The sequence below is a fragment of the Rhodnius prolixus genome, unplaced genomic scaffold, assembly GCF_049639745.1.
Source record: "Rhodnius prolixus isolate KJV_2025 unplaced genomic scaffold, Rpr scaffold_6, whole genome shotgun sequence".
Lineage (NCBI taxonomy): Eukaryota > Metazoa > Arthropoda > Insecta > Hemiptera > Reduviidae > Rhodnius > Rhodnius prolixus.
This window is the reverse complement of record NW_027411634.1, coordinates 35,593,284-35,619,095: the sequence shown is the minus strand read 5'-3', so window position 1 is coordinate 35,619,095 and position 25,812 is coordinate 35,593,284. Positions and strand designations below refer to the sequence as shown.

Sequence of the window (25,812 nt, the reverse complement as noted above, 5' to 3'; positions counted from 1 at the left end):
AGTGGTCTGTATGTTAAACCATAAGATATTACACTTAAGTAATAAAAATATTCCCTAACATTTCCATAAACCTCTTTTTGCTCATGGCATTAAATATCAAAAAGAAAACGCTTGTATAAAGTATAACATTGTTAAAAATAATAGTACGCCATTGCATTATAATATTCAACTTCATTAAAAAAGAGAAACGTGCATCACGACCTTGTTAACTGGGTAATATGAAAATCAGCTGATTGAATTAAGTATTAAATTTTTATAAAAAGGTGTACACAGGTAAAAGTATTCAAAAACAATTAGAATGATTTTATGAATGGAAACGCAAAGAAAAGAGGACCAGTTTATTATAAGGTAATTAAACCTTGATTGTGATCAAGTTTGAAATGTATTAGGGTTTTGTGAATGGAACTGCAAGAATTGCATAATTGTAATAACTGAATAATTGTGGTAACAGTTATCTAGATTGTCTGCATAGGGGAAAAAACTGCACGAAAAAGCGTACCATATCGATTATAAATCTACGAAATTATAGGAGAAGCTTTTTTTACTAAAAATATATTATTAATTTAATAAATTAATTATTGATAATAAAAAAATTAATTGAATTTTTTTTAAAAATAACCTATACTACTAGCGAATAATTTAATTACATGCAGAATATAATTATTATTAGAAAGACATTAATCTTATTAATAGCGAACTTGTATGGTAATGATCGAGTCACGTCATCTTCCACAGGACAAGTGGTTATTTATTTAAAGGTGGTTATAGCGTTGTCTGCAATAGATCAGAGATTAATTATTTATTAATTTAGTACAAATTATTAAACGCTTTCAGTTGGATGATTTTGTTTAAAAGATAATTGTCAAGAACAACCATAGCACTTAATTCTTGGCATAGCATTTTGTTAGTTTAGGGTTTTTAATTTAAAAAAAAAAACTTTTATCGAACTTAGGGGTTCAAAAGTGTTCTTTTGACGAGAGATAAAATAAAATTGGTAAAGTACGATTCTCTCTGACTACGTATGGTTCTCAAACTTTTCTCCAGTCAAAATTCTGAATTTTACAGGCTTTCCCGAACCAGCAGTAGAAGTAAAGACAAAAAAACTCGATAATTGTTACAAATACCTGACAAACTGATATCCATTTCTTTGGAAAGTAGAAAACATCGTAATCACGTAAAATCCAGAAAAAAAAGGAGTTTATTGTGAGGAAGAATTCAAATAGACCTAGACCTGGAATTTTTCTAGTCGTACGTGTTTACTCCAAAATACTCTTTAGAGTATAAAGAATTCTTAACAAATTAATTCTTCTATCCTGATCGATGGAGAAAGGAAAAAATGTTCTAGTTATACCACGGTTGAGATCATTTGGGAGGTATGAGATTCCACAAAGGATTATTGTGTGAAGGCTGCAATTCAATTGGTTTAAAAACTAAATCTTGAAAAATTGTTCTGGTTAATCCGTGATTACCAAAATATGGCATTCTATTTTTTTCGGTTAATTAAAAACGAGATTTTTAAAATTTACTTGAAACGGGATCACATCTGAGTAAAGACGTCAACCGCCAGAAATGTGCAGTCTTTAAAAGTTTTAAATTTCTTTACGGAGAGTGATATAGAGATACCAGAGAGATTATATCTGATTATCGGCTCCTATCTCTTCCAAGGGCTTTTAAACCTCTTCGAGGAAAGTTTGGTTCTTGTTTTGATCTAGAAAAGCGTTAGTGTAAAGAGCTTCTAAACTTACTAGAGTGAATGGAAGGTTTTATAAGCTTGGGGTCTTATTTTACACTCAGATGGCACCTGGAAGAAGCTGGGTCTATAAGTAAGATGATTGCACCAGCATCATATTCTAAGGGAAGATGGAGAAAACGTCAATTACTTAGCTTACTGCGACTCCTGGAAATTACCAGATGTTGAACGAGGATATAACCCACCACAGAACCTTCTCAGATACTAAAATTTCTCAGATATCTTCATCTGGCATTGTCCATTTTTTTACTTAGCACCAATAAGGGAGGCATAACAGATCTCGAAGTTCACGTTGCTTCACTATATCACGTAAACAAAAAAACTTACTAAAAATATTTGTCAGAAAGTGCTCATTCACAGAATAAAGTATGACTCGATAGAACTTTCTGATAAAATTAAACACTATTTAAATACTAGTATAAGTAGGAAGTTGTTTTACTAGTTTCTGTAACTAAACAAAACAAAAACTACTGGCTGGCACCAGTTGACTACGTGAGAAACACACAGATATAAAAAAAACGGATTACATAAATCCCAGACATGATATTTAAATAATAATATGTAATTATTATTAATATTATTATTCAATAAATAAAATACTGAGACAGAAAGGTAAGTGCAACCTGTTAAATCTCATTCCATTTGAAGAAGTTCATTTTATTACCCCTGAAACTGTGAAGGCGTTCCGGTTACTTTCACTCTATCTCAGTGGCAGCTGTAACTCTGAATCTTTTTCATAAATTTAGATTATATACCTTGATAACTTCGGTATTTGTTGTATTGTAAGTCTTCTTTTTCATGTAATTTCTGTTAGTACTTCCGTCCTTTTTGTTCTGATATGAAGAAATCTTCTATTTCATAAGTTTCAACCGAAAATAAATGTTTCGAAGAGCCAGACATTGAAAAAGTGTTTTCATTAGGGGCAACTGAACTAGCAGTCTGTCTAAGGAATGCCAGTCTGATTGACTATATAATGTTACAAGATTGATGATTAGAGGATAAATTAGGCAGAAGATTTTGAAGAGATTTCCAAATTCAAGCCTTAAAACACGCCTATTGGAAAGCAGACTGTCAGTCAGAATGATCTAACAGTCTTGGTGTCTAAGCGAATTTGCTTCAAAAATACAAAGTTCAAAAAAGAAAGGAATAAAATGGTTCTAAATGAATATATTTCTGCATCAGCAGCACAATTATGATTAGATTTGGCGGCAATTTATGCTTTCGTCACTAAATATATCTGACTGAAAAATAAAATTTAATTTTACTTGCATCTGTTGATTTTATTAACGTTTACATTGCTTTAAATATTGAACGAAAGACTCTGGCCTAGAGGTGTTGCACGCGTCTCCTCGCAGATCTCTTCACTATGAAGTATCTTGTAAAGAATCTCCGTACGTCCATTTAGATTTATATGATAAGGTGAAAGAAGAATGGGGGGATTTAACATACCTAGCTTTTATAGCGCGCATGAGGGAAATCATAATCAACCCTTATTTACTATTTACGGACGGATCAAAATCGGAGCAGGGAGTAAGTTGTGCTGTACTTGACCCGCAAACGGGAAGTTTTCGCCTATACAAGCTCCCTAATAATGCCTCAATATTTACCGCAGAAATCGTAGCGATTTGGAATGCGGTAATCCTGGCGGATCAAATACAAAGTAATGACATAATAGTCATTCTTAGTGATTCTAAAAGTGCACTCCAAAAAATAAAACGTCCGGGCGATGTTTTTGATCCCATAATTATAGAAATTATAAGTCATTTGATTAATGCAATGGGTAGGTTGCATCTGGTTTGGCTGAAAGGGCATGCTGGGATAGTTGATAACGAGAAAGTCGACGTGCTAGCAAAAAGAGCGATCTTATTAGGGGAACATACTCCAGTGCTCAATTTAGCGGATTTCGAAGGTGCTTTAAGAAAGCGTTGTTATGACGCATGGCAAAAGCTCTACGATCTGGAAAAAGAAATTAAGGGTAAATATTACGCTGATTTACAGCCTAGGATTCCCAACAAGCCATGGTTTGTAGAAGTACTGGAGGGGGAAAGGCAATTTTACACAACAATAATGCGACTGAGGTTCAACCATAATCTCACAAATCCGCATCTGCATAAAATTAAGTTATTAGATAGTCCCAAATGTGATTGCGATAGCGGGGAGGATGGGGACATCGATCACCTCCTCTTCAGATGCAGCAGATATAATAAAAATAGAGACAAGTTCCTAAAGGAATTGGCAACACATGTACGATTTCCCTGTAGCGCTAAAAGTATTTTAGCTATAATGAATCCTGATGCGCTACGAATTATTTACAAATTCATTAGAGAGAATAAAATAAAAATATAGGATGCAGCTAAACTCCATAGTTGCGATTTTAGTTCTTAATTACTCAAACAAGTACTATCATAACTACACTACTAATTACACCACTCTAAGCTCACATCAAATAACGAAGTCACATTCAGAGACCATTGTGTTGTTCTAGGAAGGAATGTCAGTACGCAGCGCTCAAGATATCCTTATCTCATGGAAGCCACGACGCAGAATGTAGTAGAAGAGTGGCTGGCATGACGAAGAAAGAAGGGAAAGAGGCTGCGCTATTCCTCAAATTGAATATTGGAAAAGATAGGGCTGGTTTTTTTCCACCAACATATTGGTAAATTGAGGCGCTAGGAGCCAACTGTAATTGTTCATGCCAATATGTTGGTTTTTTCCAGCCCTCATATAAAGTAATGGTTAATGTGCAAACAAGACCACTATAACAATAAATAAATAAATAAATAAATAAAGACTTTTCCTTGAAAAGTAATCAAGATGCAATAATAAATATTTTTAAGGGGGAGGGAGCGATCGCTTCTTTCGACTCCCCTCTGAATCCCAAAGTTTCATCACTATTTTTGTCTTATTCCAAATCTTCTTCAAACACGAAGAGGGGCCAAGTGGAGGAATTAGGATGTTCTCAATGACCTATTTAAAATCACGAACTCGTGACAAATGTAAATGGAAACATTCACAGCTAAATCCATAGTTTATCACCTTTATTTATTTAAAGATCAATAAACATTCCCTTTCAAATTGTGGCCAATCAAATTAATGGAAAGAAAAAGTCGAAGTCTGTTCTGCATTTTAGAGAAGACTCGGCTAGAGTGAAAGACACCAACTTTATTTACAGCTATAACTTGAAACAGCTAGAAAGGGAGTCTATTTAACTGTCTACAATCATTGCGATACTAAATAAATGTAAAAAAAAAATCCCGATTTTTCAGAGTTTACTATTAGCTCAAAGCTCTCGTGGAAGCTGGTGCTCAAGAAATTAATCAAGAACGAAAAGAAAGAGTATATCATAAAACATAGAGTACTACAAAACCGTCATTTCAATCTATCAAAATCCATCAAGTTCTCAAGAAATTATCTCTGCCGCTCATTGAGATTTCCTTGTAAACAAGTGACAGAAAATCTTATTAACAGATAAGCTCCAATAAGACTCCAGGAGTATATTCAACTAAGAATTCTTGGTGGCCGCACTGATTGGTTTAGAATTACAATAAATGCAGTCATAACGTGCACATTATTGTTAGCTACGTCTTGTCAAACTATCTGTAATAAATTTCATAAAATATCCAAAGCGAATAGCTAAATGAATTAAATGGTCAGACAAGATGGAGTTGATGGTAGGCTATTATGTCAAACAGCGTGTCGTATTCACCTATCACGTAGACATACAAACTTACCGCATCATTCGACCAACAATTTTTAGTTATAAGATGTCTCAACAATCTTCCTTTAAGGATGCACTACTCTTCGAATTAATCAAGAACAACTTAATATTATTACGAAGAATTTACTGCGTGTCCGGATATAAGTAATAGTGATGGTTTAATATTTCTCCCGTCCACTTTTTCTAAAGTTATGTAACTAACAACTCCAAACTTGACAGATCAGAGACTAATAATTATGGAATATTCTTCTATTCTCCAGGTATCCGCTTAAATATTAGTCGTGTCTAAAAAGACGTTCAAGGGCATTTAGACAGAGATGATTATATCTCAAAGGTCGATTATTACCAAATTATGTCCGCCCTTGGTGGAAAGATTATGGGCATTGGATCAACTAAAGGTCTTGAGAAATCTACTGAAGGCATTACAACCTTAGAACTCCTAACAGCAATGAGAAATCAGAGTAAGATTTGAATAACGATAAAGAATAGTTATTTATAATATGAGTACGGGAAGATGGGGTTTTCACTAACCACTACCTTGTCTTTGTCAAGACGAGTGCAGAGAGAGAACCACTGAACGAGGAAATGAAAAAACACATTTCCCTCAAGTGTTAAGTATTAATTTTTTTCTGGAATTGTTTCAATAATTCAGAATGTAAACTTAGCCTAAGAGGCTACCCCTAAAGGTTAACTCAGTTATTGAATTTAGAATATTGGACTAATTAGAGCTTTAGAATGAATAATGAGAATAAATAATTTTTTTTTTTTAATTTCCGTTTTCGAGTTATGCAGAACCAACGCAATTTCAAATTTTATTTTAAAAGAAACCTCATTTCTCATGAAAGGGATCTGAAAAACGTGTTCTTCCTATCAAAACTCAAAATCGTAAAAATAATGCACGACTATAACAGCTGGACGAGGGCACCTACAAGGTGGATGGATAATAGTTAAGTAAGTCATGTTATTGTCTATTGTGGGTGACGAAACTACACTGCACTCCTCATTCATACAGTAATAGTTATGCTCTGTTTGCATATCCAATTAATTGCGGATGTATTGTACATTTATATAAAAGAGAGTAGGATTGCGAAATAGAAATAACAATACACGATGTATACGACTTATGTACAGGCTACGTGAGTTAGGTCGGGAAGCAATGTTTGTGTTATCTTCGAACGGGGATCGCAGGTTCCATTTCAACAGTTGTGTCAAACACTTCCGTTAATTGAATTATATATAAAATAATATTAGATAACTTTGAATAAATGAGCTGACGTACAAATAATAAGGAAAACAAGGGTTTAAATCTCAATAATTATGTTATTATTACGTTATAGCATTTGGCATATCTTTTTCAAAATAAGTCAAAAGTCATTTACCTTGTGATTTAGTCCGTCTTGGCAACATTCTAAGGAATGGTGTGTAAGCGGCACCCCATTCAGGATGACGGACATTGTTACAACTTCCATCCTTTGTCCGGTACGGTGATGGCTGACAAATGAATGATGTTTGTGCAACAGCATGTTGTTCCAATGAGCAAAAGTATATTAATCTGCAAAAAGAAAAAAAAAAAAACTCAATACTTTTGTATTTACTTATGAGTCCAGGATTTGCCCGAACGAACGAGTAAGAAAGTGGACCAATGTGTTTTTAAATACTTCTCTTAGTATTCAATATTAATTTTTAACTGCAAGCTTTTCAATAATTTAAAAAATAAACTTCAAACTTTGATGAAAATGTAACCCGATGAAGGTTATACAGGTTACTGAATTTATAATATTGGCTTAACTTGAGCTTTAAACGAGAAAACATTGATGAAACAAAATAAAATTTTTGAGAAAATTTTTTTGTGTTTCATATGTATCGATATTTATTTATAGTACTTACAGTTGTTCCCATAAGCGTCAGTCCCAGAGAGGCAGTCTTACTGTTGACTAGTTGTTACTATTTTAAGTGTGTTGTTACTAAGTTTTAAGTGCGCTAAAAGTTTTTTTCACTTGATTTTATTTCAGGAGGATCATTTTAAGAACAATACTCAACACTATCGCATGCAATTATCACAGCAACGTTATGGTACTCATAGTAGGTAAGTAGGTTACTCGTAGGTAGCTCTATCTAAAATTTCACATAGTATTGAAAAGGAACAGCTGTTATCACAAGGGCATGGCTAACTTACTATCTTTTTAAAACTGAATTATTATTAATAAATTTAACAATCTATTAAATTCAAAATGTTATATTATTTGTTTATATGATTCATGTTAATTTTGAACATTTTTATGCTAATGTTACAGATAAAAACTCGTAATATAGAAGAAAAACTGATAAGATTTTTGAAAACTTGTTTACAAAGAAGTAAAGCAGAGGAAGTCAATTTGAAAAAATGAATCAGCATAATAATAATAAAACACATAAGACATTTCAATTAAAAATAGGAAATGTAGAGCAAATTTGACATTGCATAACACAGTTAAGCCTGACTGAGATAATGAGCATTATTTGGTTCATTGTGTTCGCCGAATACAGGGTCGAGCTGCAATACGCTCGTAACTAGTTATTTCCAATCATGTTTTGCATGTATGCCGTAAGTGGGTAAGACACACATAATAGACACTTAGTTAATTTCATGCCCATTTTATTAAAATGTCTTTCGAATACACAATGTAATCTACGATTGCGAATATAGGGTTACTAATTTCTATCTTCATATAAAGGTAAATTGGAACTCTTGAAACTGTCATGTCAGATGTTGGTTGTATTGAAAGAGGATAAATGAGGCGACATTAAAGGATGAAAAATAGCGATAACTGGGGTAGAAATTATAACCTTAGAATAAGGTAAACTAGACAAGTAAAGGCATGATGAATGAATTTAGATGCAACGACTTAGGAAATATTTACTTGTCAAAGCCAAGTGTGGAAGACTACTGCTTTGTGTCCTCGATCAAGGACGGCCCTTTTATCGCTAGCCTCTATCATTCTCTAATATTTTGGAAACTCAGGGGCTTCTAGATACATTAATAGCGAGGAGTATATGACATAATTTATGGATACATCGGCGAAAAACAACAATGCTGTCCAGGCACAAGTTTCTCCATATGTTTCCGTTGACTTTGTGATGAAGATGTACGAGCAGAGAATAGCATTTAGAGGTAAAAGGTTTTCTAGTATGGGAAAGCTTGCTAACCAATTTTGTCTCTAGCCCTTATTAGAGACCATGAAACAACTAGCTAGAACTATTTCATAATACTTTAAATAATATTCAACAAACGTACACTATAGATAATAATAACAATAATAAAATTCATGTGTGTCTATTCTCCACTTGCTCAACAAAAACGAAACTGATTTCTTATACAGAACGTCCAGTTAAAGCCTAATCAGTTATGCAAGACAAACCTTGATCGAATAGCCTACTTTTATTGACAGTCAAGTCACCATTTGCACAGTTTATTTATACTATTGATTGTTTTGAAGTTAACAGTGGTAAGCACAGCATTTACACATTTTCTGCCAATGAGGTTTCATTTTCACTTATTGGCAAAGATGTGCTGAAGCTATTGGTGCTTATTTCGATAAAACTGAACGATTATTAGTTAAGTTAAACCGTCTGAAACCTGCAATTCCTTTCAATCTAATAATATACTTTGTAAAAAGAACTTCTCGATTGCGCAGTGGTCAATCTAAAGCGCAGTAAATCAAGTATAGGAGAGTTGTTTAATGCAAACAAGTTCTACTGGTACTTTTAATTATCAGATTCAACAGAGAAAGTGGTACTTCATGTGCAGCAGGTCAAGTCCTAACTATTATATAATATGTAATTTATGATTTTAAATACATCATAATATATTAGTAGAAAGGCGGAGTCAACTGTTGGCTGGAGCTATTAATGATTACGGCAAACAAGCCTTCCGTTTTATTACCAATTACTATGCAACTATGCACTTTTCTTTACTTTTATTGTCAACACAAGAAACTAGGTTGCACCTAGTTTGAAGATATAAAGTATTTAGCTCAAGGTAGTTATTCCCTAATATTATATTTTACTATTTATTCATAACAAAGTGACATAACTGTTAATATTATGTTGTATAAAAGTGATATAATCAATACAGCCAAGTATAAATGCACAAATAGGTGTGGTGCCCTACCCGCAAGGTCACACTTTTTTCCCCTACAATTTATTTAGGTTGTTTCCTAGATTGCTCTTTTTCATATTTTTATCGACAAAACACTACCTAGCTCTGGTAATAAATTCATTCTAATTCCTCATTTCTAGCTTCAGTTTTTCATTAATTGCATGATTATTTAACCAGGATTGTAAACATGTGAATTCAAGATCTTTAACATGCGGGTTTAAGCACTTCTAGACGGGGGTAAGGCTAGTCAGTTCCCCTTTGAGGTAGGCTGCTCTGATAAACTCACTCTATGCTGGGTGCCAGGGCTCGCGGGTTATGTAGCCAACAAAAGACGGGCGAACTGACCCGGTTATATAACAGTAAACCTTTTCTCCTGCGAATCTAGGGCTGTGACAAAATCAGTCATCATGCGCTTGGTATGCAGAAACTACGAGTCCTAGTGACGTAATTCCACTGTCCAAAGAAAAGTAAAGGAGTTAATTCGAAAATCCGCTTCAAAATTTACATCAGACTTGCTTAATCAGAGACGAGAGGTCCTGAAAGAGTTGAGGTTAGTATGTTGACCTGGCCTACTGCGTCTGATGGTCTTTTAGAAATGGCTAGAACAACAATTCTCAGAATTGGCGTAGATGTGTCCATGGCTTTGCAGAATCCAGAGGCGCTACGAAAGCAGCTCTTGGGCTTGGTATGTGCAGTCAGCCTGACAGGCTAACTGGGAGAATGCTACAGTAGATCAGTTTGGCTCACTTCTCAGTATTTATTCTATCCTACGTTAGGCAACTACATTTCTACAATAAGAAAATAATACATTAATGACCTCTAGTAAATGTACATATCTACGGACAATAAGACGATTCTGTCTGTTACTAAGTGTGCACTCAGTGAAATACTGTATCACATGAATAATTTAAATTCTGTATTCACTTTCTAATTGTAAGGTTATTTCAAGCAGTAGAGGAGGTAATGTGGGAGAAACACAGTATTTCCAAATTAGGAACAATAGGCTAGAGAATTTTCACTGCTTAAAAGAATTACTATTATAATAAATAAGTATTACATATTATCATATCCAGCGACCAATTTCCAAAACTTGATCTTCAGTAACCATTGCACTAACCGAATAAGTCTGCCATGAATACTCACGAGAGTTTCTTTCGCTATTATTCTACAGGTACAGGAGGTACTCAAAAATAGTTCAGCAACAGTATTGCTTGCATAGTCGTAGCCTTCAGTCTAGTCTATAATAGAAGCTGAATTTTTCTATTTGTGTTTTCTGAGTTAAATTGTATAAAAACTACCATACAAGGTAATCTTGTTATATAAATAGTAGAAATATATAAATATCGGTCAGACAGCATTAAATAGGCACGCTGAACATATGGCGGTAACTTGATGGCCTCTAATTGGTTTACCTTGACTCTCAAAGTGACTAGCGCACTCTGAACTAGACAATGACACTCCTAATAATCTTTTCCCCACAATTCTAACGGTATTAATTTTTCCTTTCTCTGATAGCTACATTTATTATACTCTAATATGCATAGTTTCCTTTTTATAAGATGCACCCTAATAATAATTTCCGACTGTACTATACTTTACCATAGTTCCACAATATAGAACTACTCTTTATCAAAAACTTACAGTTTAAAAAGTCAAGTGTATGGGTTGATTAAACGCTAAAAGGTACACAAATCAGCAAGTACCAAACATTTCATTAATACTTCATTGACATTATTTAAGTAATTTTACTGTATTAATTTCCTATTAATAATTTTTAAGAATTTATTAGACGTCACAGACCCTTATGCTGGATATTTTCATATACAAAAGATTTGTTCAACTAGAGCACCATTAGAAATCTGAGTAAAACGAAAATAGATATAAAGTTTGAAATTTGAACGACTTTCAACACCTCCAAATTTTAACCTTCCATATCTCAATAACTATTATTACTAAAACAGTGCTATTTTTACTACTTATAGAGCAAACGTTTCTCTACAATTCGGTAAAGAGTTTATTGAAATCTGAATAATACGAAAAGAGACATAAAGGTTTGAAATTCGAGCGGATTTCAACACCTCCAAATTTTAACCTTCCATATCTCAATAACTATTATTACTAAAACAGTGCTATTTATACTACTTATAGAGCAAACGTTTCTCTACAATTCGGTAAAGAGTTTATTGAAATCTGAATAATACGAAAAGAGACATAAAGGTTTGAAATTCGAGCGGATTTCAACACCTCCAAATTTTAACCTTCCATATCTCAATAACTATTATTACTAAAACATTGCTATATATCTGTTATAGAGCTTACTTTTCTCTACAATTCGGAGAAGAATTAATTGAAATCTAATGAATACGAAAAGAGATATATACGTTTGAAATTTGAAAGGATTTAAAAATCCCCAAACTTTAACCTTCCATATCTCATTAAAAAATATGACTAAAACATTCCGATTTATATCAGTTATAGAGCTAACTTTTCTCTACAATTCGGTAAAGTATTCATTAAAATCGGGAGCAATAGGAAGAGAGATTTAGAGGTTTGAAATTTAAACCCTTTTGGAAACTTGAAATTCAAATCCGGAATCTCTGAGTGGGAATCCAAAACGCCAAACACTTTTAATATTTTAAATTGTAGCCTAAAACAATTTTTCTTCAGATTTTCTGTAAAGTTGCCATTTTATGACCATATTATGTTGGGGGTAAAAACAAAACTACACCCTCCTCCGCCACGCTATATTCAGTTAAAAATTATTTTACACGGAAAAAATGGTCATTCAAAACTAATAGGGCTTTATATCAGCAATTAGGGGAGTCAATTTCCTGAAATCAGCCTGTTGGCAATAAGGAAAACCGTGGAATTAAAAAAAAACTGTTCTGGTAGGTTCCAGTCACTATTATCATTTTCCCATCTTGTAATTTATCTACACATTTAAGGCTCCATTACTAATAAATCGACCGAAGAGTAGAACTTAACTTTGCGCAAACTAAAGCCCCTCACGATACTAATTCACCGTCAATTTTATGTGAACGAACTTAATAATAGTGATTAATTACCAACGTATATCTCTTTTTATACATTTGTTATCGCTCCAAAATTGTATATCTTACAATACAATGGCAGAAATTTATTATTTTCCGGTTAAATCGCTTTACATTCATTTGTTGCATAAATATGTAAATATTTTAGATTCAAACTGGATACCAGACTACCGGAACTCATATTCTCCTAACACTCCAGTAACACAATGTCCTTTAGATTTAAATCACCAGTATTACCTTGAAACGCATTCTTAACTGATATATATTACTTATATCTCTCTCCAAGTATTATAAAAACACTAATTATTGCAAACTAACCCTGAATTGCTTACTTTTTGTTTGGTTTGTTGTTACAGCAGTTGCACTGTAGTAGTGAAGAACTATTCTTCAATTAAAACATGTCCTAGTATCGCTGACTTAACACAGAACAATTTCTAAAAATCACTTACAGGAACTCAAAATTTGCAGTAATATTTATCGAAAGAAATAGTAACATCATTAAATGAAACCAAGTGGCCAATTATAACCTACTATATATTAACCTTCCTACTTTCTACGTAACCAACTAAATTACAACCTTCCTAATTTATATTCACTAGTGAATAATATTAATTTAAATCATCTAGCCAACCGTGTAAGTTAATAATTTAAAAACTATGCCTACAGTTAGATATAAAACAAAACAAAAAAATTCTTAATGGAGCAAATAAGCGTTCATATATTTTGATACTATAACTTCCTCTCATACAAACAAAACAACACTTCCGCCATGATTAATTAATAAAAGATTCTGCTTTTAATATTTCCTATCTATTTTTGAATACATATGATATGAAATTGATATAAAAAAAAAGTCCGTATGAGTAGAGGAATACACAGAAATATGTATATGACTGGAAATCTAACTCCAATTCTTGTAACCACATGTAATATTCTTTGGATTTTCAGCAAAGCTGGAATTTTAGCAGTGAACTTAATTCTCCAATAAGTTATAAAACCAAAGAAAAGAGAGCAAAACCGCCAGCTGTTTTCTTATAAAGAGCGGATAAAAGCAAACAACACAAGATCAATCTGCTGTGAAGGCCAGCTGAGACCACTAATTTGCAATTACACAATTTGGACACCTCAATGAACTCCAGCTTCTCTTTTACACTGTAGAAGTGCACTATTAGTTAATATATAAAAGAAATCAGCTTTTTCAACAGTTGGTTTACAGTAACTATTACAGTTTGCATATACATATCTTTTTTTCAAAAATCATTTGTTGTCTTGAAATATTTCTATCTTGATAATGGATAAGATTGAGGATGTTTTATTCCATGCAACAGGTACTAATGTAATGTATCACGGCATTGTCTGTAATTGTTGGATCTTAAGTCTCACAACTACACCAGGACCATTATCAATTACATTAGTTGCTAAATTAATTCATTAAAACTGAATAAAGCGTTCCTTTAGTACTTGGTTCGCAAAATTTATTAAGAAGCACAGTTAAGAGTCAATACGAGTAAGAGTCAATGCGAGCGCAATAAATTAAATTCAGTTGAAAAATCTGTATACAAATTTTGTATCTGGATTTCTAAAGTCCTAAAAGATAAACCTTTAGTTAGATAGTCAGGTGCTGCTAGTACTGATTCTCATGAGATTTTGTGCGCTGTCTAGAAGGGCTTTGTTCTGTATGCCATTTAAAACATGAGTTTCGGTCTACGTAGATCTTCGGCCCAGTCAGAGGGGAGACATTAGCAAGTCTACATCCTACAGGGAGCTTAGTGAATGGTTCGAAGGATCAATACCTGACTAGGTAGCGTAAAGCGTAAAGATGAGCCTTGTAAGATTGGAAAGAAATCGAAACACCAGTAAGCTGTTTACTGGTCACCCGAGAAAAGCGAGCAAAAGAGGCGACATCGCTCCAGGGTGTTAGTTTGTTGAAGGAATCTGGTTAAGGGTGTAGGACGGGGTGGTTCTTCATGGACAGAAACATTGCTAATAAAAGAGAAAACTTACAGTCTACCATGGATTAAAATCGGCTACCATTCAGAATGCTCCTACCCTCCAAAAAGCATGATTCCTTCATTTCTTAAAATTTGTAACAAAATATAACTTTTTCCATTTCTTTTATGGACATTTTCCGCGTCTCAGTTCTTCTTATTTGACTTTTCTCAGTCTGTCTGTGGAACTACCTCAGGGCTAGATATATTTCAGTTGTCATATCTATCGACCCTCAATCATTTTTTTACCCTTCAAAATTAAAAACATATTACAGATCATCTCCCGATCATTTTCAAGGTTATTTGTAAACCATTTTTGAGAAAGTATAAATAATAACATTATTAAACAATAACGAATGGAGTAAAGTGTAAAAATAACTAATAAATATAATTGAATTCAAGGTGAAAAATAGCCAACAGCGAATAGAAAACAGGTACAACGTTGATGCTCCATTTAAAAGCAAGCAAGTACGAGTAATTAAGGAGATATGTGTGTCCGTCAGTTATATGATTGTAAATCATTAGTTTTGGTTATTTTAATTTCTGAATTATTGATAATGATGCTAAGGACACTTTATAAGGACGTCACATGTAGAGGATGCAATTAGTATAACAGTAGGCTTAAGCTTAATTCCTTCGTAGATACCGGAAACGAGATAAGTTTTAGAAAAAATGAATGCATTTCAGAAGGAAGAGAAAGTATCTGACAATTAGTGATTCATCCAAATTAAACAGATGATAATGAAGAATTCCCTGATAGTCTGAAACTAATATCAAACTTAATGGCGAGGAGGGTGGAGGGAATGATAGAGCAATAACGGAAACTACCTTACTAATAATAACAATTTCCTTCCGTCTCCGTCCAAACACCTTTTAAACCACAACTATAAATCTCCAATTAGGGAGCTGTAATCAGCGCGTGGCACTCTACATCTCTTTACTTTCTCTAAATCCTTGAAAAGACGAAGAGACCTGCGATCGCGACAACTTTTCAACAGCCAATTTACTCCAAAAAAAAATTCATGTTCTGAGAGTCTCAGTTTTCAAAAAAAGTTAGTTTATAGAAAGTGCTATGTATTTTTACAGTTACAATCTTTGCTCTTTGCTCATTGAGTAAATGATTTGATCGTTAGAGTGTATTCTTCAACAGAGAGCTATAAATTTTGTTTGGTATGTCTTTCTCGGAAAATAGATTTTAATTCATGATGAAGGGATAGGCTCCATTCCACTTTGCGAAATCCCTACATCAGGATAATCATCCTATATGCGCTAAGGGATGAAAGGCCGAAACGGGACAGAGATATACAATAAACAAGCGTGCTATCACCGATAAAGATTAATATCCAGTATTTTGGGCCTAATCACATTTTCTAAAATCTATATTTTACTAATTTCTAAATGAACCCCTTTTTAGCTTAGAGAAATTTCAGTTGATTGCCTAAGAAAATAGGACATGAAAATAGACAAACCACCTTCAAGTGATTTAAGTTTTCTTTTTGGATAATGTTCATAAATGAAAGATGTAAAATTGCAGGTTATGTTCAGAAATTGAACGTAAACCCTGTTGGTAAAATTATCCATCATTTGTTAACTTTCACCTTCTTAGCAATCTATTACTATTTCCGATTTTGAATTTATAAAGGAAATTCACGTGGTCATTATAATAAATTAATGAAATGGAAAGAAAGTCAAATAAGCTTTAAGTGCAAGATCATTCCTAGATGGCTAGGAAATTGATCAAATGAAACTCTCTGGCAGAAAATAGATCAATAATTTCATTCAAAAATTTCAATATCTACATTTTGTAGATTTTGAAAAACTGAATAAATCCAGTGGATTACTATTCTTAAAAACACGCTTACTAAAAAATACAGGTGTTAGAACCGTACAATATAATGAATTGGCACTTTAGAGCAGAGCTTAATTTCAGACCTGAACCCTAGGAACCCCACGCTTAAATAAAGCTTCCTGGGAACAAGAAAGTTATAGACCGTTATAGGAAGCGACTTTTATAATTCTAGAAATATCGGAAATAGAAAATCGTCTAAGAGAGAGCATCCGGCCAACCTGTGCAATTGGTATACTTCTTATTTACGAATACAAATTAGTTTAGAGGAGACCAGATAAGTAATCTGTTCAAATATCTGTCAATATAAGCCAAGTTATTTTTTTATTTATGGCTCAACATCTTGGCGCCCGGAGCCTTTTTTTAGTTCAACAGCCGGTCCCCGGAAAAAGAGCAGTAAGAAGCTCCTAGGAAGAGAAAATCTAAGGGCTAGTAAACGCATTTGAACCCGTAATCCCCGCTAAGGGAATCCATTGAGCAAATTCCCTCCTGAATTATTATAATTGTGAATATAATATATATATGTTTACGATTTATGATAAAATAATTTGACAAGACATTGCCAGAAAGAAATGTAATTAAAATTCATTCTTATCTCTTTCGTTTGAATAACCAAAAACAGAGATTTCCCAAGTTTCCTGTATTTAAGAGGAATTTCATACAAAACTTCCTGTAAGGAAAAGCAGAATGGAAAACAGACTTTCCTTTCTTCTGCCCTAATTCAATTCTAAATTCCAGGCGATACACTTTTGAGTTATTACTAAATAACCACTCCTATAATAATTAATACTCGTAAATAAATGATGCTAGAAATTTAAAGGCAACTACCGCCCAACAATAATTACTCTGCAAGTTACAGGTTGGCAATGCATTAACTTGGAAATTTTACTTAAATAGGAAAACCATATTTTTTGTTGTTGAAAATGTGATTATATCCAAAGTGCTGAGTAATATCTTTCATTTTGCACTTTGAGTCTGCAAGTGTAGTGCGAGATAGAAACATAAATGAAGTCGAATTCTCTGTACTAAACTGATCAAACTGAAATGTGAATTCGAGATTTCTTATTAGTCACGATGAATTTGAATACTCCATTAGTCTTTATTATTTTAATAAAGAAAAAGAAAGAGAAGAAAGCTGAATGTCACTTCTCAGTGTATCGCTTACATTTAGTGAAAAGGTTTTTGAAAGTGCACTGAAATAAGTGCCGTTATTTCTTCTCTGATGATGAAAGGAGATGACAACTTTTAAATCTATGACCTCGCGTATCCTTTTTCCATAAAATGAATCCTGGATTTCTCTCCACGGGGGAATTTTATTTAAATAAATTTCGCTCACTAACTCAACAGCCAATCAGTTTGAACCATTTCAACCAATCAGATGCGTATTACAGCGATAATACGGCACCATGCTGCGTTATCGCTTCGTCCAGCTACTTCCACTAATCAGCTGATACTAACGTTAGGTTATATTACTACCATATCAGCTGTAATTCTAATACTAACTGAATATTAAATTGTAAATAATTTTAAGAACACAAAAAAAAATAAAGTGTTGTATAAAATAAATAATCATTTCAATTTTGAAAAGAGTCGATTTGTTCAAAATTACCAATTTTTTGGACGTACAGACAACACTTTCTTTCTTAGCAGAAAGAGGAAAGTCCCCGGGACCCGGCTTTGCAAAGAAAGTTGGACCCGGGATCGCTGCCAGAGCATTCCATCAGGGTTAATCCAATTATTACTCTTTTTAATGGCCATTCTAACCAACGAAAAGAGCAAGGAAGTTAGCTATTTCTAAACTGTATATGAGCTAATTTTGGCTACCTTAAAGTATGCTAACAATAGTAGTCGTATTTAGAAGCTCTGCCGTTTGCACAGGGCTTAGCAATTAAGTATTAAATTTTAAGAGGGTCAGTTAGATGGGGATATTTGGATGACGCTGTTCGCTCACATCACTTTCTGAGATCTTTTTTACTCTGTAATTGGATTGGGCGTCTATTGTAGTACGGCATCAAGGAGGCTGTCAATTGCATAGTCTAGGCAAATTCATTCTCCTTAAGGGTTAACAGCCTAAGCACTTCCTCCATTAACCTGATCCCCAAAGATCCTGAACCTAATCTACTCCTCCCTAAAGAATACGTCATGCACTGAATGGTTAATTCCTCCTATAAAACACGGACACTACTACAAATAGACTTGGAATGATCCCCATTAGGTAGGGATGCCTTGGGAAACCACAATATCCATTAATGGGTCTGAGAGACGATCCCCTGACAGAACATCTTATTGTCAGCCCTGATTAGACCTTCAAATAGCAATTTTAGACTGCTGACAATAACCACAAAAGTTTATCTTCTATCAGAAATAAAGCAACAAATTTATTCTCCAAAAAGCACACGGAAATTGAGGAGCCACTGTAGCCGAGCGGTAGAGGCAAGGACCACAAAGCTGTGGTGCCTTCTGGTTCTGGGTTCGATTCGCAAATTTGATTGACTTGTTATCTATTTGCTTCCATTCAAGTCACCTGTTCGATCAATATCTGGATGCAAAGTCCACCTTTATTAATCAATTTATTAAAAAATAATCTAAATTAATTTATAAGCTGCACAGAATCTTATCAAATAGAATCATCGATAAAGTGGAAGAATGAAGAGACAAGTGCATGCTTGATCAATTAATTACGTACACACATGCGTACCCACTCTCGTAATGAATAATGGGAAGGAGTGGAGGTTACTTTCACTATCGGCACGAGTGGAAGTGGTATAGTAGCATACGAGTATTTAGAGTGGAGTGCGTGTGGCCTTCAGACTTGCCAAGATCAAGCGATATGGGGGCCAGAGAAAGTAATTCTGAACACCTTAGGGCGCTCACTCCGGTTCTTCGACCTTCCTCCACCAGCAGACATTACCATGTCTTCTACGATTATATGGGGATTTCTTACTTTCTCAAAAGAACGTCTAAAGATCACCAGCGGAGTAGCAGTGCTTTCTAGTTTTGCTGGTTATTAGTCGAATTCAACTGGATCTTACGGAGTATAAGTTGGGACATGTTTTTAAAATTAAACCTAAACCAAAAAATAATAACTCAATTACACGATTTCCTATTACCGCAATTTGCGTCGTCAGAATTTGTACTATGCAGATATGTTAATGTCCTCCAAGTTATTAATTTCCCTTAATAGGTAAGGAAAGTCCCCCGTGATCATGAAATATTGTTGATTCAGAGTTTTTCTCTGGAACTAACCGTACTGAGGTACCCCTGGTCTATAAAAGGGGTGCTTAGAAAATGGCCCTGAGGAGCCTGGGAACAATCTGGCTCAAAATGGAGGTTTGCCTTTTTAATTGTTGGCCCTCGCTTATGTTTGAAACGCTTCCCCTTTTCATCCCTACCACATTCCCGGATGTAGCTACCTAAGCACACGAAGTTATACAATATCAAGAAAACAGTGTCCCTTTCAGACTGAAAATTTTGAAATGATCTCTCCCGATGGGCAGGTAGCTTGGTAGCCAGTCTTCTCTAATGAAAAGCAATAAAAAGAAAATATGTTAAAGTCAAAAAAAGAAAAAATGAGGAAAAGAAAAATAACCAGAGGGCAGACATTAATTTCTCCGGCTATGCTCAAGGCCATAACTAATTTGTAAAATGAGTGCCGGCTATCCGTGACAAGGAAAGTCATGACCTTGGCCTTCCACTTGTGGTGAAGGGGAAGCAGTGAAACGTATGCCTCACAGTGAAAGATATTGTGGTCGATGAGGTCACCACCGGGAGGCGATCAGAACGTTTCGTTGTAGTTGGCCATACTTGAATAGTTATCTCTACAGACTGGTCACGAACTGGTGAACGACCCCAATAGATTAGTACAAAAAACGTTTCAGTTTTTTAAAGCAGATGTTTTAGAACTTTTTACGCTAATACCATCAACGTTGAAGACTTGTTTTTTACTCCAATCGCTGCTTACTCATTTCATACTTTTCATACACCCACATTTGATACTTGTACAACAAAGGTGCATAGCTGCAGGAAAAGTTGAATTGACCTTATGTTTTAGCTTTTTAACAAACGTGCATTGATGCTAAAATGGAGTATCCTCCGGTTGAAAAGAGCTGTGGCAGCAATCAGACCATAAGAATGAGATGAGCGTCTGAAGATAGATCGTGCTGTATGAAGAAAGATACTTCGGCAATGAAAGTGACACCCAAAAGATACGTGAATAAAAGTAAGAAATGGCCATTGTATCAGTCAAAATGGCAAATTCGGTCGTCATTTACAGTCGAGAATATGCTGATAACTTGAAGATAAACACGAGGTTTATTATTTAGAAGACTGAAAGTACTTTTGGAAAGATAAACGGCGTGATTCAGCGCAAGGAAATGAACAAACTGACGTACTTGGATGAAGCAGTATTGAAGAGACAACAGAACTCGCCATTTCCTGTACATCAATAAACGAATTATGAAATCACTCTTCCAACACACTTCTAAAAGCTAGCGCATTCAGAACAAGCTGAAGGTAAGCCATGATAGCGTCAAGAACTCACTGCCACTCCCAGTGGTTCTACTGAACATCACCACCACCAGAAGCAATTCAGTATTGGGATAGCCCTACTTAAGATGGCTGGAAGGAATGCCACTTACTGGGCTTTCGATCCTTTAAGTTAGTTAAATAATATCTTATTGCGGTATGTGAACCGACAATGAAAGTACCCTTAAAAGAAGTCCACTACTGCATGAAGAGACGCATAGTCTCTAGTTTGGGAGATATAGAGCTTAGGGTAACCGCGTACAAAGGTTATTTCTGAGTGAGGTTGTAGACGCTGTGCCAATAAAGGCTCAGTTACCTTCAATGGCATAAATTGGATTTTTAATCTACAATGCTTCTAATATGAAACGATTATTGAAGACTTAACAGGAAATACCGAGAGTACATTATAATTTGACAGGCAAATAATACTGTGACTGATAAGTACGTATGTGATGTCCCATTTTGCATCTTATATTTTTTTTGACAGCCGGGAGAAAGATGGTAGGTTCATACTACTTGGACTGTTATCGTAAACAAATCTGTTCCGCCATTCATTGACTTTTCAAGTCTTACTTCCTCATTGTCGTAAGAATATTGTTGGTTCTGAACCATTACCCCGATATATCGATTTATTACTAGTAAATCTGAATTGTATTTACGATTATCAACATAAATCCTAGTAACAATCGAATAATTATGTAAAAAAAGTACTATTGAAAGAAAGTATTATATTTAGTGATATTAAGTACATGTACTTTGGTTTAAAACAGTAGATTAAAAGCTTTTTAATGAAATCACCTCATCCAAAGCATACCAACTAGATCAATATAATGGCTTCTCTATTTTTTAAGTGAAAGTTTAAATTTGTAAAAGTTATTTTGTAAAATATTACATTTAAATAAGAAGAGGTCTTTACTTAGAGATTACTTAGCAACGACACATAAAGTTATCAATTTTATAACATTAAACAGTGAAAGTATTTAATATAAAATAAAATAAATAAGCTTGAATTTACTTATTGAGTTGTAGCAAAGTGTATGTATTTACAGATAGGAACTTAAGAACATGACGAACTACTATAACCTGGGAATGGAATGGATTGGAAATCGGAAAGGTATAGGCGACGAAAAAGAAGTGGAAAGTCTTCAAAGGAAGCGGGACATAATCCTCTGTTGATATCTATTAGAGCTTTGTAAAATTCTTGGTAAAGAAAAGAAGTAATTTCTTTTCAAGAATGATCTGGCTTAATCCGGGTACTACTAAGTAGGAAATGGGCGCCTGGGAAACGATGAGCTCTTCTAGCAGTTGATCAAAACCTCTGTGATTTGGTGCCAAATCTTAAGATTCAAGAATCTAAGATCTCTTTCGTTTGGCTCTCAGACAGTAGCTGACTGATAAGTTCTGTGGCGTAGTTTACACCACCTACAAAAGGAACATTCATTCATCCAACTTTTTTTTTAAGATACTCTTATGATAAACAAGGAAATTCCTGCTGGCTACTTTGTTTTTTTTAAAAAAAAAAACTAACCTGTGAGACCGGTTTAAGTAAATATGTGCCAATAATTAACTTAGACAAGGTTTTAACAGGCAATTTGAACGTTTTAAAACTAAACGCTTATTTTTGTATTCCTTTGGAAATTTTCTAAACTTTGATACTTAAGGGACACAGAGGAACAAAATTCAACTCAAATTTATTTCGAGTCCATCTCTAATTATAATGTGATCAAAAATTTTATACTTAAACGAGACTACGAAATTATGTATTCGTAACGATTAAGTGTGTATGTATATAAAATTTATTGAAATGGTAAATAAAAAAATAATAATAATTTCATCCCTACAGCATTGCATACAAGAATTGGTCAATACATTTTGGAGCATATATGATCTAGAAACAAAGGAACAATACGGGCCCCGTATATGTTGTCACAAATTGAAATAATATATGAATAAATAAGTAGCTTGTTCTAATTACAATAAGTATATTGTACGTTCTAACACCTATATAATATTTGATTACAAAATATATAACCAAAATATCGAATAGCTAGAATAAGAGTACACCGGTAGTGTGACATTATAGAAATACTTTTTTACATTAGGTTTTCTGCAAACTTTCTAGGCTTTTACAGTTCTTGTGAACGTGCACAAAACGTGGAGAGTAGTAGAGAGATGGCGGTTCTGGCGCACCTAAATTGTGCCAGATCCAAACACCTCCAAATCTGTCCAGGAAATCATCGAGTTCAACGAAGCTGCAAGCCATACCCATATTAAAAACTTATTAGTTTTTTAATAACTTGCCACACACTCATCAGTAGAAGGCTTTTAGTGATGGGAAACCCAGCTCTGGCAACGGACGTGATCCACAAAATTAAAAAAAAATCCTCTTTCGCAAAGGAGAGTACTGTACATGACTCCAATCATCTACTGAAAGTAGATTTACCCTTCACTTTGTACAGTAGGGTAACCCGAACGACTGAGTGCTTTATAGCAGCTTCACTAATTGATGCTCCTTGACCTACAACTACCTCGCGTAGTAAACCACAGATTATTCGTATGCATTTTTGTTTCCTCTTACACACTCTGTTTTACTGAGTAGTATGCTATAGTTTTCTTGAGTACAGATCAATTACTTGAGAAGATATTGAGAGTTGAAATTTTTTTGGGTCATGGTTTTGCTGTGAAATGGGGCCCTTATAAGTCCCACAGTAAACTACCGATTATTCGTATGAAATTTTGTGCTCTTACACACTCTGTATTACTGAGTAGTATACTATAGTTTTCCTGAGTAAAGATCCATTACTTGAGAAGATATTGAGAGTTGAAATTTTTTTGGGTCATGGTTTTGCTGTGAAATGGGGCCCTTATAACTCCCACAGTAAACAACCGATTATTCGTATGAAATTTTGTGCTCTTACACACTCTGTTTTACTGAGTAGTATGCTATAGTTTTCATGAGTACAGATCCATTACTTGAGAAGATATTGAGAGTTGAAATTTTTTTGGGTCATGGTTTTGCTGTGAAATGGGCCCTTATAACTCCCACAGTAAACCACAGATTATTCGTATGAAATTTTGTGCTCTTACACACTCTGTTTTACTGAGTAGTATACTATAGTTTTCCTGAGTACAGATCCATTACTTGTGAAGATATAGAGAATTGAAATTTTTTTGGGTCATGGTTTTGCTGTGAAATGGGGCCCTTATAATTCCCACAGTAAACAACCGATTATTCGTATGAAATTTTGTGCTCTTACACACTCTGTTTTACTGAGTAGTATGCTATAGTTTTCATCAGTACAGAACAATTAGTTGAGAAGATACTGAGAGTTAAAATTTTTTTGGGTCATGGTTTTGCTCTGAAATGGGGCCCGTATAACTCCTACAGTAAACAACCGATTATTCGTATGAAATTTTGTGCTCTTACACACTCTGTTTTACTGAGTAGTATACTATAGTTTTCATGAGTACAGAACAATTAGTTGAGAAGATACTAAGAGTTGAAATTTTTTTGGGTCATGGTTTTGCTCTGAAATGGGGCCCGTATAACTCCAACAGTAAACAACCGATTATTCGTATGAAATTTTGTGCTCTTACACACTCTGTTTTACTGAGTAGTATGCTATAAATTTCTTGATTACAGATCCATTAATTGAGAAGATATTGAGAGTTGAAATTTGTTTGGGTCATGATTTTGCTGTGAAATGGGGCCCTTATAATTCCCACAGTAAACAACCGATTATTCGTATGAAATTTTGTGCTCTTACACACTCTGTTTTACTGAGTAGTATGCTATAGTTTTCATGAGTACAGAACAATTAGTTGAGAAGATACTGAGAGTTGAAATTTTTTTGGGTCATGGTTTTGCTCTGAAATGGGGCCCGTATAACTCCAACAGTAAACAACCGATTATTCGTATGAAATTTTGTGCTCTTACACACTCTGTTTTACTGAGTAGTATGCTATAAATTTCTTGATTACAGATCCATTAATTGAGAAGATATTGAGAGTTGAAATTTTTTTGGGTCATGGTTTTGCTGTGAAATGGGGCCCTTATAATTCCCACAGTAAACAACCGATTATTCGTATGAAATTTTGTGCTCTTACACACTCTGTTTTACTGAGTAATATACTATAGTTTTCTTGAGAAGAGATCTATTAGTTGAGAAGATATTGAGAGCTGAAATTTTTTTGGGTCATGGTTTTCCTGTGAAATGGGGCCCTTATAACTCCCACAGTAAACAACCGATTATTCGTATGAAATTTTGTGCTCTTACACACTCTGTTTTACTGAGTAGTATGCTATAGTTTTCTTGAGTAGAGATCCATTAGTTGAGAAGATATTGAGAGTTGAAATTTGTTTGGGTCATGATTTTGCTGTGAAATGGGGCCCTTATAATTCCCACAGTAAACAACCGATTATTCGTATGAAATTTTGTGCTCTTACACACTCTGTTTTACTGAGTAGTATGCTATAGTTTTCATGAGTACAGAACAATTAGTTGAGAAGATACTGAGAGTTGAAATTTTTTTGGGTCATGGTTTTGCTCTGAAATGGGGCCCGTATAACTCCAACAGTAAACAACCGATTATTCGTATGAAATTTTGTGCTCTTACACACTCTGTTTTACTGAGTAGTATGCTATAAATTTCTTGATTACAGATCCATTAATTGAGAAGATATTGAGAGTTGAAATTTTTTTGGGTCATGGTTTTGCTGTGAAATGGGGCCCTTATAATTCCCACAGTAAACAACCGATTATTCGTATGAAATTTTGTGCTCTTACACACTCTGTTT

The 25,812-nt window shown here is 34.2% G+C and overlaps 1 protein-coding gene and 1 long non-coding RNA gene across 7 annotated transcripts in view; one reads left to right on the top strand and one right to left on the bottom strand.

Moving 5' to 3' along the window:
* The window catches only part of LOC141461232 (uncharacterized), a 97,075-nt gene that overhangs the window by 12,863 nt on the left and 58,400 nt on the right, over window positions 1–25,812 (bottom strand). For 3 of the 5 annotated variants that reach the window (XM_074142043.1, XM_074142045.1, XM_074142040.1), the window contains exon 2: window positions 6,848–7,020. In XM_074142043.1, coding sequence (XP_073998144.1) covers window positions 6,848–6,875 — 28 coding nt within the window. In that variant the 5' untranslated portion in view covers window positions 6,876–7,020. Of the gene's footprint in view, window positions 1–6,847; window positions 7,021–7,355; window positions 7,547–12,988; window positions 13,113–25,812 lie in introns of those variants that run through there. The other 2 variants (XM_074142044.1, XM_074142041.1) reach the window with 2 other exon arrangements.
* LOC141461253 (uncharacterized) lies at window positions 210–13,907 on the top strand. Of its 2 annotated transcripts, XR_012462700.1 has the most exons (4): window positions 210–348; window positions 7,481–7,554; window positions 7,763–8,060; window positions 13,605–13,907. It is a non-coding gene; the product is annotated as an uncharacterized lncRNA (long non-coding RNA). The 2 variants fall into 2 exon arrangements; XR_012462699.1 differs by lacking the exon at window positions 13,605–13,907 and having other exon boundaries at window positions 7,763–9,320.